This window comes from Melanerpes formicivorus, unplaced genomic scaffold (genome assembly GCF_026170545.1).
Source record: "Melanerpes formicivorus ecotype bairdi unplaced genomic scaffold, bMelFor1.0.p_v2 SCAF_82, whole genome shotgun sequence".
In the NCBI taxonomy this organism is placed as follows: Eukaryota; Metazoa; Chordata; class Aves; order Piciformes; family Picidae; genus Melanerpes; species Melanerpes formicivorus.
Window position 1 is genome coordinate 453,842 of NW_027142434.1, and position 10,311 is coordinate 464,152.

Genomic DNA, 10,311 nt, shown 5'->3' on the forward strand with positions numbered 1-10,311 from the left:
CTCAGCTCAGACTGAGACATTGTCCCTGTGTGCCAGGTGGCCTTCACTGGCAGTGGGCCAGAGGCCAGCCTGAGACTCCTGCAGCCCTCAGCCTCTCCTTGGAAATAGCCAAATGCTGCTCGAAGCTCAGAGTGAAACAGCAGCAGCCAGCTGCAGCAGAGTCAGCGTGAGAAAGGGCAGCACCAGGCACAGCTGCCAGCTCCTCCCTGGGCAGGAGGCACCTCAAGCAAAAGCAGGTGTGCCTCTAAGTCTGTGGCCTTTGCTGATCAGCTGCCAGGCACAAGGCTCCTGTGCAGGAGGGGGCAAGGACTTGCCCTTGGCTAAGCCAAAGGATTTGAGAACAGCCCCATCTGGGGATCAATACAGCTTGGGGTCTGATTTGTTGGAGAGCAGCTCTGGGAAAGGGACCTGGCAGTCCTGGTGGACAGCAGGGTGACCATGAGCCAGCAATGTCCCCTCCTGGACAGAGGACCAGTGGCATCCTGGGGTGCATCAAGTGTGGCCAGCAGGTCAAGGGAGGTTCTCCTTCCCTTCTACTCTGCCCTGGGGAGGCCACATCTGCAGTACTGTGCCTGGTCCTGGGCTCCCTGATTCAAGGAGGACCTCAGGGAACTGCTGGAGAGGCTGCAGCAAAGGGCTGCAAAGCTGCTGAGGAACAGCTCTGGGATGGGGAGAGGCTGAGAGAGTTGGGGCTGTGCAGTCTGGAGGAGAGCAGCCTGAGGGGCATCTGATCAATGCTGATCAATACTTCCAGGTGCCAGGAGGATGGGGCCAGGCTTGGTTCAGAGGTGCCCAGGGACAGGACAAGGGGCAGTGGGCACAGACTGAACATCAGAAGTTCATCTGAACGTGAGGAGGAACTTCTGTAGTGGAAGGGTGAGGGAGCCCTGGAGCAGGCTGCCCAGAGAGGTGGTGGAGTCTCCTCTGGAGACATTGAAAACTCCCCTGGAGGTGTTCCTGGGAGCCCTGCCCTGGCTGACCCTGCCCTGGCAGAGGGCTGGACTGGATGATCTCCAGAGGTCCCTTCCAACCCCTCTCACTCTGTGGTTCTGTGAGAGCAAAGTTTCCTCCTGCCCCTCTGTGGAGGGATGTGGGGCAATAGGAGTCTCTGCCAGCCCAGATGCAGTGCCTGAGCACCAAAGGCCAGCGGGGTGCCCTGTGATTGGGAGCAGGAGCAGTGCCCTGCTGAGACTCCTGTCAGCCCATGTCCTGCTAGCTGTGGTCATGCTCACCTGGAAGGGGCAGCCTCTGGGGTCTGGGACTTCCCTGTGGTGACTCCAGTGGCAGCAGCTCTCTCAGCTCCCAGTGACACAGTAGGAGTCCCATGTCCCCCTCAGTGCTCCATGGGGTCAGCCCAGAGCTGCTTCTGGCTCTGGGGGGAGCAGGCACAGTGCCAGACAGAGACTGCAGTGGGGTCCCAGCTAGGACAGAGCTGCTGCTTGGTGGCTGCCATGGGCTGAGGCTTCCCAGCCCGTGCCACTGCCAGAGCAAGGGAGGGACAGATTCCTTAAGCTGCCCGGGGCTGGAGCAGCCTCACTGCTTCCATCCTGGTGTTTATCTCCATGGGCTGCCTGGGTGCCACAGGGCATGTCCCCGGAGGGCACTCACAGTCAGGAGAGGTGACAGCACAGGAGGCAGCACAGGGTGGGGAGCAGGAGCCTAGGGCAGAGCAGTGGTGATGGGCACGGGGAGGAGCTGCAAGTGGGGAAGGCTGATGTCTGTAGGGAGATGATGGCTATGGGGAAGGAGTCTTAGGGATCAGGGACCTCAGTGCTGTTTAAAGCCCTGACCCAGGGTGGAAGTCAATAGGAAAAGCAGCAACAAACCTTGGAAGTGCTGGGCCGGCAGATCTGACACTCCAGGGTGGCAAGGAGCAGCACCCGAGGCCAGCCAGGCCTTCCTCTTGCCCTCCCACGGAGGGAAGCCCCAGGGAGGTGCTGTGGCCATTCGAGGGGATCCTGAGTCCAGACTGAGTGTGCAGGGGCCGTGCCACACCGGGCCCAGGGCCAGACCTCAGGCATCCTTCGTGCCCGGGAGACCTCGGGTGGGAAGAGCTGAGCTCTTCCATCTCAGTGGAAGCAGTGGGCATCTTTGGTCCGGTTTGTCCTGGGAGGCTGTCCCCACGCCGCTGGCAGCTTCCCCGGAGCGGGTGGTGACCAGCAGAGGGCTCGGCGCCGCCGCTTTTATTCCGCCCGCAGCGCCCCGGAGCGCAGAGGAGCCCCGGAGCCGGGCACAGAGCAGCCCCGGAGCGCAGAGCAGCCCCGGAGCCGGGCACAGAGCAGCCCCGGAGCCGGGCACAGAGCAGCTCGGGAGCTGGGCACAGAGCAGCCCCGGAGCCGGGCACAGAGCAGCCCCGGAGCGCAGAGCAGCCCCGGAGCCGGGCACAGAGCAGCCCCGGAGCCGGGCACAGAGCAGCTCGGGAGCTGGGCACAGAGCAGCCCCGGAGCCGGGCACAGAGCAGCCCCGGAGCCGGGCACAGAGCAGCCCCGGAGCGCAGAGCAGCCCCGGAGCCGGGCACAAAGAAGCCCCGGAGCCGGGCACAGAGCAGCCCCGGAGCCGGGCACAGAGCAGCCCCGGAGCCGGGCACAGAGCAGCCCCGGAGCGCAGAGCAGCCCCGGAGCCGGGCACAGAGCAGCCCCGGAGCCGGGCACAGAGCAGCCCCCGGAGCCGGGCACAGAGCAGCCCCGGAGCGCAGAGCAGCCCCGGAGCCGGGCACAGAGCAGCCCCGGAGCCGGGCACAGAGCAGCCCCGGAGCGCAGAGCAGCCCCGGAGCCGGGCACAGAGCAGCCCCCGGAGTCGGGCACAGAGCAGCCCCGGAGCCGGGCACAGAGCAGCCCCCGGAGTCGGGCACAGAGCAGCCCCGGAGCCGGGCACAGAGCAGCCCCGGAGCCGGGCACAGAGCAGCCCCGGAGCGCAGAGCAGCCCCGGAGCCGGGCACAGAGCAGCCCCCGGAGTCGGGCACAGAGCAGCCCCGGAGCCGGGCACAGAGCAGCCCCGGAGCCGGGCACAGAGCAGCCCCCGGAGCCGGGCACAGAGCAGCCCCGGAGCCGGGCACAGAGCAGCCCCCGGAGCCGGGCACAGAGCAGCCCCGGAGCCGGGCACAGCCGCTGCTGCTCCCCTGCGCCTGCAGCCCCGGGGCCCCTGCTTGGGGCTCTGCCCCCCGCCTCACGCTGTCTTCGGAGGGCACAGAGGGCACCATGGCTTCGCTGCCACTTCTCCTGCTGCTGCTGCTGGCACCAGGGGCTGCGGCCACACAAGGCAGGGATGGGCATCCTGGCGAAGGCAGAGCCCACCATGGGCAGGGAGCGGATGGGGGCAAGGCTCTGCCGGCTCCCCAGGCCAGTCCGGGGCTGAGGAAGGAGAGGCTGCGCCGGGGCACAGAGGAGGACTCCAAGTCGGTGCAGCAGTACGTGCCAGGGGTGCGGGTCGAGTTCCCACGGCCCTTCAACTCTGCCAGCCTGCATCCCACCAGGGCCCTGCTGCCATCCAGCACTGACCCTGCTGAGCAGCAGCAGGGGGTCCCCACGGATGGGCAGGGGGCCGAGCTGCAGACCAAGCTGACGACGGCGCCTGGCCGGCGGCGGCAGATGCAGAACCCTCTGTACCCGGTGACGGAGAGCTCCTACAGCGCCTACGCCGTCATGGGGCTGGCCCTCCTCGTCTTCGCCGTGGGCATCGTCGCCAACCTCTCTGTCATGTGCATCGTGTGGCACAACTACTACATGAAGAGTGCCTGGAACTCCATCCTGGCCAGCCTGGCTTTCTGGGACTTCCTTATCCTCTTCTTCTGCCTTCCCGTGGTCATCTTCAACGAGATCACCAAGAAGAGGCTGCTGGGGGACGTGTCCTGCCGCATCGTGCCCTTCGTGGAGGTAAGGGGGCACAGGGCCCTGGGGGGCACAAGGACTCTCTGCCCTCTTGCTTGGAGGGCAGTCTGTGCTGCTTGTGGCCTGGCACAAGGGCTGTGTGCCCCAGAGACCCCAACTGTGGGGCACAGCAAGGAGCTGAAGGATGGTGCCAACATTGACCTTCCCTTTGCCTCTGCCTTGGGCCAGTCCTGAGGCTCTGCAGCCAGCAACGACACTGCCAGAGCTGGGAAGAGCTCATGAAACCTTCCTTTGTTTACCCAGCACAGGCACTCCTGTCCGTGGGGTCCCTCTGTCTGTCCCTGCCCCAGCCTGACACCACCCACCCTGTGCTCTCAGCCCCGGCGTGTGCTGACCCAGCACTGGCCCTGGTGGGATGCTGAGGACGACCCCAAGGCAGGGGGCTGCAGGTGGGGCAGTGCTGAGCAGCACTGGGATGGCAGAGCCCAGGAATTAGGTTTGGGAACTTGAGCTCTTTGCTTGTCCTCAAGCCTCATGTCTGATGGGTTGGCCATATCTGGGCTGAGCTGGGTACCCACTGAGAAGGCTTCAGGCACTGGCAGGGGAAGGCAGAGAGGGCAAGAACAGCCCAGATGGCATCACTCTGCGTGGTCCTGCTCTTGGGCTGGGTACAAACCCTCCCTGTGGGCATCTCAGGAGGGTCTGGGGTCAGGCTGCTCCCTTCTGTGCCACAAACAGACCCAGCTTGCCCATCTGTGTTGTCTGGAGTCCAGAGCCTCAAGGTGTAAACATCAGGCTGGGACTGATCAGAGGCAGTGCCAGGCCCCTGGAGACCCTCTTAGGCTGGGTCAGGTCAGAAGGATTCAAAACCTGCCAGCCCCATGGTCAGTGCCCTGACAGCACACAGGGACCAGCTGCAGGCTTCTCCTGGAGGCCCTGGCTGGGGGCTGCTGCCCTGGCTCTCCCCAGAGCTGAGGCTGTGTGGGAGCACTGGCACCCTGTGACACCCATGCCAGGCCAGTCCTGGCCTCCCAGGGCGGTCACCAGAGTTGAGAGCTGGGTTCCCATTGTCACCAGAGTGCTCAGTGCCTCTCAGCAGGAGCCAAGCCTGCTCAGCCAGCAGGAGCTGCCCCTTTCTAAAGGTCTCTGCCCTGTCCCCATCCTCCACCTCACAGCCACTGGCAGGGACTCAGAGAGGGGCAGGAACACAGAGCCACATGGGCCAGGACAGGCTCAGTGCCTGGGGAAGGATGGGAAGGGGATGTGCCCAGACCAGGCCTCTCCCTGAGGATGATCTCCCAGGACCTGTCTCTGGGTTGCTCATGGTCCCTGGCCACATCCCAGTGGGAGACCCCTGAGGGTGGCATCTTCAGGCACAGGGTGCCCTTGGGGAGCATGAGGGATGTTGGAGCTGCTGCAGGATGGGCAGGGAGCCACAGCCCAGCCAGGCACAGCCTCAGGCATGGTCCATCTAGGAAGCTACTCCTGCTCTGGCCCCTCAGCTGCCAATCCTGCCCTGCCCTCCTGCTTCTGGGAGGGCAGAAAGGGGCTTCAAGGCTTTTCTGTTCACCTGGGGGACCCAGCACCAGGAACCCTTCATCCTGGGTGGGCATGGCCAGGTTAGAGCTGAATCCCCAGCAAAGAGCCAGCCATGCAAGGGGACATCAGCCTGCAGTCCAGGAGCTGGTGCTCAGCCATCCTGCTTGGTGCTGTGCTGGCACTGCAGGCTGCTGGGTGAACTCTGCAAGGAGCAAACCTTCTGCCCTCTGCTTTGTACCTACTCAAATGCTCTGTGAGGGGGCACCAAGGCAGGGTTTGGAGCAGAGCTGGCTGCACAGGCTCATGGTGACAGGCAGTGCACAGGGATGTGCCTGGGGTGACCACTGGCACCAGCCACATCCCTGCCAGGGCACTGGGCAAGGATGCTCTGCCACACCTCAGTTATGTGCCAGGACCAAGGGGATCAGAAGAGACAGAAAAATCCTGGAGGGTGTAGGGCAAGAGGAGAGCAGCACAGCAGTGCTGGAAGGCTGCAGATGCCAGCCAGGGAGCTGGGCAAGTGCACTGGGTGCTGGTCGTGGGGCAGAGCAAGGGTGCTGGGTGCTGGGTGCTGGTTGTGGGGCAGAGCAAGGGTGCTGGGTGCTGGCCATGGGGCAGAGCAAGGGTGCTGGGTGCTGGGTGCTGGTCGTGGGGCAGAGCAAGGGTGCTGGGTGCTGGCCATGAGGCAGAGCAAAGGTGCTGGGTGCTGGGTGCTGGTCGTGGGGCAGAGCAAGGGTGCTGGGTGCTGGCCATGAGGCAGAGCAAGGGTGCTGGGTGCTGGTTGTGGGGCAGAGCAAGGGTGCTGGGTGCTGGTCGTGGGGCAGAGCAAAGGTGCTGGGTGCTGGTCATGGGGCAGAGCAAGGGTGCTGGGTGCTGGGTGCTGGCCATGAGGCAGAGCAAAGGTGCTGGGTGCTGGTCGTGGGGCAGAGCAAAGGTGCTGGGTGCTGGTCATGGGGCAGAGCAAGGGTGCTGGGTGCTGGGTGCTGGTCATGGGGCAGAGCAAGGGTGCTGGGTGCTGGCCATGGGGCAGAGCAAGGGTGCTGGGTGCTGGGTGCTGGTTGTGGGGCAGAGCAAGGGTACTGGGTACTGGCCATGGGGCAGAGCAAGGGTGCTGGGTGCTGGTCGTGGGGCAGAGCAAGGGTGCTGGGTGCTGGCCATGAGGCAGAGCAAGGGTGCTGGGTGCTGGTTGTGGGGCAGAGCAAAGGTCCTGGGTGCTGGTTGTGGGGCAGAGCAAAGGTGCTGGGTGCTGGTCGTGGGGCAAAGCAAAGGTGCTGGGTGCTGGTCGTGGGGCAGAGCAAAGGTGCTGGGTGCCCTTGGCAGTAGGCAGAGGAGCTGGGCCATGGGCAGCACTGCTGGGTGCTGGGGCTGGGTGCAGGATGGGGTGCTGGGCCATGGGCAGCACTGCTGGGTGCTGGGGCTGGGTGCAGGATGGGGTGCTGGGCCATGGGCAGCACTGCTGGGTGCTGGGGCTGGGTGCAGGATGGGGTGCTGGGCCATGGGCAGCACTGCTGGGTGCTGGGGCTGGGTGCAGGATGGGGTGCTGGGCTGGTGCCCTTGGGCTGTGCCTGGGCAGATGGTGCTCTGCAGAGTGCAGAGGTGGTGCTGGGGGCTGGCGAGGTGCTGGGCACGAGCTGCTGAAGAAGCCAACCCAGCAGCACTGGAAGAGCCTGGGGCAGGTGGGGGCAGGCAGTGCCAGGCCTGTTTGGGGCTGCTGCCTGGGCATCATGCAGGGTCCTGGGAGGTCTCTAGAGCGCAGGGAAGGTCCTCGTGCCAGGGTGAGGTCTGACCGCTCGGTGAGGCCACAGTGGCCGCAGGAGCAGGGGCATGTGACTGCCCTTCTCCTGGCCAAGGACTGAGGGACTTGGCTCAAGGCAAAGCTGCAGCTCTGGGGCTGGGGCTGTGACCCTGGCTGCCTTGCCAGCCCTTCCAGAGCCACCATGGTTCCTCTGCCTGCTTTGGCCTCTTCCCTTTGGCACAGGGGATGTTTTTTCCTGCCGCTCTCAATGCAGCGGAAGTTGCCCCAAGCTGCTCTGTGACAAGGATGCCTTCAGCGCGCTCGGCCTGGCCAGGACCAGGCAGCAGCTCTGCAGAGCAGCGCAGGGCCAAGCCAGCCTGGGGCAGCTGGGTGGCCCCGGGGCCCCTGGGAAGCTGCTGGGGGGTGTGCTGGTCTCTGCTTTTCCTCTCGGAGAGCCATGCAGGACAGAGGAAAAGCCTGAGGGACATCCTGCTGCTCCCACCTTGCCTGGAGGGACAGACAGCATCCAGCAAAGCCTCCCCCCGCGCAGGCAAGAGCCGGGCAGGGACAAAGGGGTCAAGGGAGTCAGGAGTCACAAGGTGGCTCAAACCCTGGATAGTGACCTCTCTGTAGCCGTGGAGGAAGGGTCTCAGGCCGTGGCCTTGGGTCACCAGGCATTTGCCACCAGCCTCCTACAACCAGGCCCAACCCTTGCGCCTCCCCCCAGGTGTCGTCGCTGGGAGTCAGCACCTTCAGCCTCTGCGCCCTGGGCATCGACAGGTTCCACGCCGCCACCAGCCCCGCGGCCAGCGCCCGGCCCATCGAGCGCTGCCAGTCCATCGTCGCCAAGCTGGCAGTCATCTGGGTGGGCTCCATGACGCTCTCGGTGCCCGAGATCCTGCTCTGGCAGCTGGCACGGGACCCGGCGCCCGCGTCCGGCGCGGCGGCGGAGTACTGCGCCATGAAGCCCTGGGCGGAGCTGCCCGAGTCCATCTACTCGCTGGTGCTCACCTACCAGAACGCTCGCATGTGGTGGTACTTCGGCTGCTACTTCTGCCTGCCCATCCTCTTCACCCTCAGCTGCCAGCTGGTCACCAGGCGCATCCGCGGCTCCGAGAAGGCCGAGCGCAGGGGCGCCAAGCAGGGGCAGAGCGAGAGCCACCTCAACTGCACCATCGTCGGCCTGGCCACCATCTACGGGCTCTGCGCCGCCCCCGAGAACGTCTGCAACATCGTGGTGGCCTACATGTCCCCCGAGGTCACCAAGCAGACCCTGGACCTGCTCGGCCTCATCAACCAATTCTTCCTCTTCTTCAAGTGCTCGGTGACGCCGGTCCTGCTCCTGTGCCTCTGCAGACCCCTGGGCCAGGCCTTCATGGACTGCTGCTGCTGCTGCTGCGAGGGCTGCGGCCCCGACGCGGCCTCCAGCGAGGGCAGCGCCGACAGCAAGCTGAAAACTGAGATGTCCTCCTCCATCTTCTTCGACAAGCCCCGGGAGTCGCCTCCCCCGCTCCTGGCCCTCGGCACGCCCTGCTAAGTGCCCCCGGGGAGCTGTAGAGATCGTTCCACCACCTCCCCCCGAGACCAAACACTGTTCTGCCTTAGTGCCTGCGTCTGGACGTGGAGCCAGCGCACCGCAGCTCAGGGGCTGCGCCGCGGGTTTCAAGCCCCACGTTGGGCGAGGAGGGCTTGAAACCCCAGCCCCCGCGGCTCCCCTGCAGCCCTGCCTCTGCCCCAAGGCCGCCGCCCCCGCCCTGGCTGCCGGGCCTGGCTCGCAGCGGGGGCTGCTCTGGAGATGGAGTTGTGCCAGAGAGGTCCCACCCGAAAGAGCAGAAGGTTTCCATGGCGGCATGCGGAGGACAGAGCAAACGCAAACTGCCCTCGTCCTGTCCCGTCCCGTCCCCTCCTGCCAGCCCCCTCCACAGTAGGAGCAGGTCCCAGTGACCCTCTGCGTCCCAGCGGCTCCAAGCAGCGCCCTGTAAGAGCTCAATAAAGCAGTACCCTAGAGCAGGTCACGGTGCCGCCGTCCAGCGCAGCCCTGCACAGCCCGAGCCTGGGACCACCGCCCGCAGCAGCCCCTGGGCAGCCGCCGGGGTGAGCACCTCTCACCCGAACGGCCCCACGCAGGGCTCCTGCCCTCACCCTGCGCGCCGTGGGCACAGCATTCTGCCAGGGTGAGGTTTTCGGGGCATCAGGATCGCCGAGGCTCCTGCCCCCCGGGGGTGTCGGGGAGCGGCAGGCCCGGGCTGAGGGCAGGCAGGACGTGCCCGGCCCCGCGGCTCTTAGAGCTCCTTGTCTGGCGGCTGGCAGCGGCCCCGGGCCGCGAATGCCGGTGCGAGGGCGCCGGTTGCCATGGCCGGGGGAATGCCAGCCGCTCACTGCGGGCTTTGTGCGGCGGCGGCGGCGCTCGCCGGGCTCCGCTCCCGCAGCTCCGTTCCCAGGGCAACCGCAGCTCCGCTTCTCCCGGGGAGCACAAAACGGCCTCTTTGCCCTCCCTCCCCCAGCCGCGGCTGGGCCCCGCCGCTCGGCAGCGGTCAGGAAGCAGAGAGGTCTCCTCCTGCAGTGGGGCTGGCGGGTGGGGGACAGAGTCCGGGCTGCCCTCCCTCCCCTCACCCCCTCGGTCCCCACGGGGCTCAGGGGCAGCAGGAGGAAGCGCGGGGGCGGTTGTCGTGCTTGGTCCACGCTTCTCTGGGCTGAGCCCGGGCCAAGGGCGAACAAAGCCCAGCTTGTGCTGAGGCCCCACGGGGCTGGGGAGCCTGTGGAGGAGAGCGGGGGGCAAGGGGGACAGAGCAGCGCCGTGGGCAGCGTGGGCTGCAGGCAACACACGGCCCCAGGGCAGAGCATCTGAGGCAGGTGCTGAGGCAGGTGCTGAGCCCCAGCCCCAGGTAGCCAGGCAGGCTACAAAGCACAGCCCTGGGGGGTGAGTGCAGAGGGACAGCCCCACGGCTCGCGGCAGAGGTGGCCCCACCAGCATGGCCACAGCCCCCCAGAGCACGGGGGCAGCTGGGGCCCCACCAGCAGTAGGCACAGCCCCCCAGAGCACGGGGGCAGCTGGGGTCCCACCGGCATGGCCACAGCCCCCCAGAGCACGGGGGCAGCTGGGGTCCCACCGGCAGGGCCACAGCCCCCCAGAGCACGGGGGCAGCTGGGGTCCCACCGGCAGTAGGCACAGCCCCCCAGAGCACGGGGGCAGCTGCGGTCCCACCGGCA

The 10,311-nt window shown here is 66.3% G+C and overlaps 1 protein-coding gene across 1 annotated transcript; it reads left to right on the forward strand.

Annotated features, from left to right (window-relative positions):
- Positions 1-3,131: 3,131 nt before the first annotated feature.
- On the forward strand, positions 3,132-9,111 carry GPR37L1 (G protein-coupled receptor 37 like 1). The gene is made up of 2 exons (XM_068164676.1): positions 3,132-3,872; positions 7,829-9,111. The coding sequence occupies exons 1-2, from the start codon at positions 3,198-3,200 to the stop codon at positions 8,636-8,638; spliced, it is 1,485 nt and encodes a 494-aa protein (XP_068020777.1). The 5' UTR covers positions 3,132-3,197; the 3' UTR covers positions 8,639-9,111.
- The last annotated feature ends 1,200 nt before the right edge of the window (positions 9,112-10,311 follow it).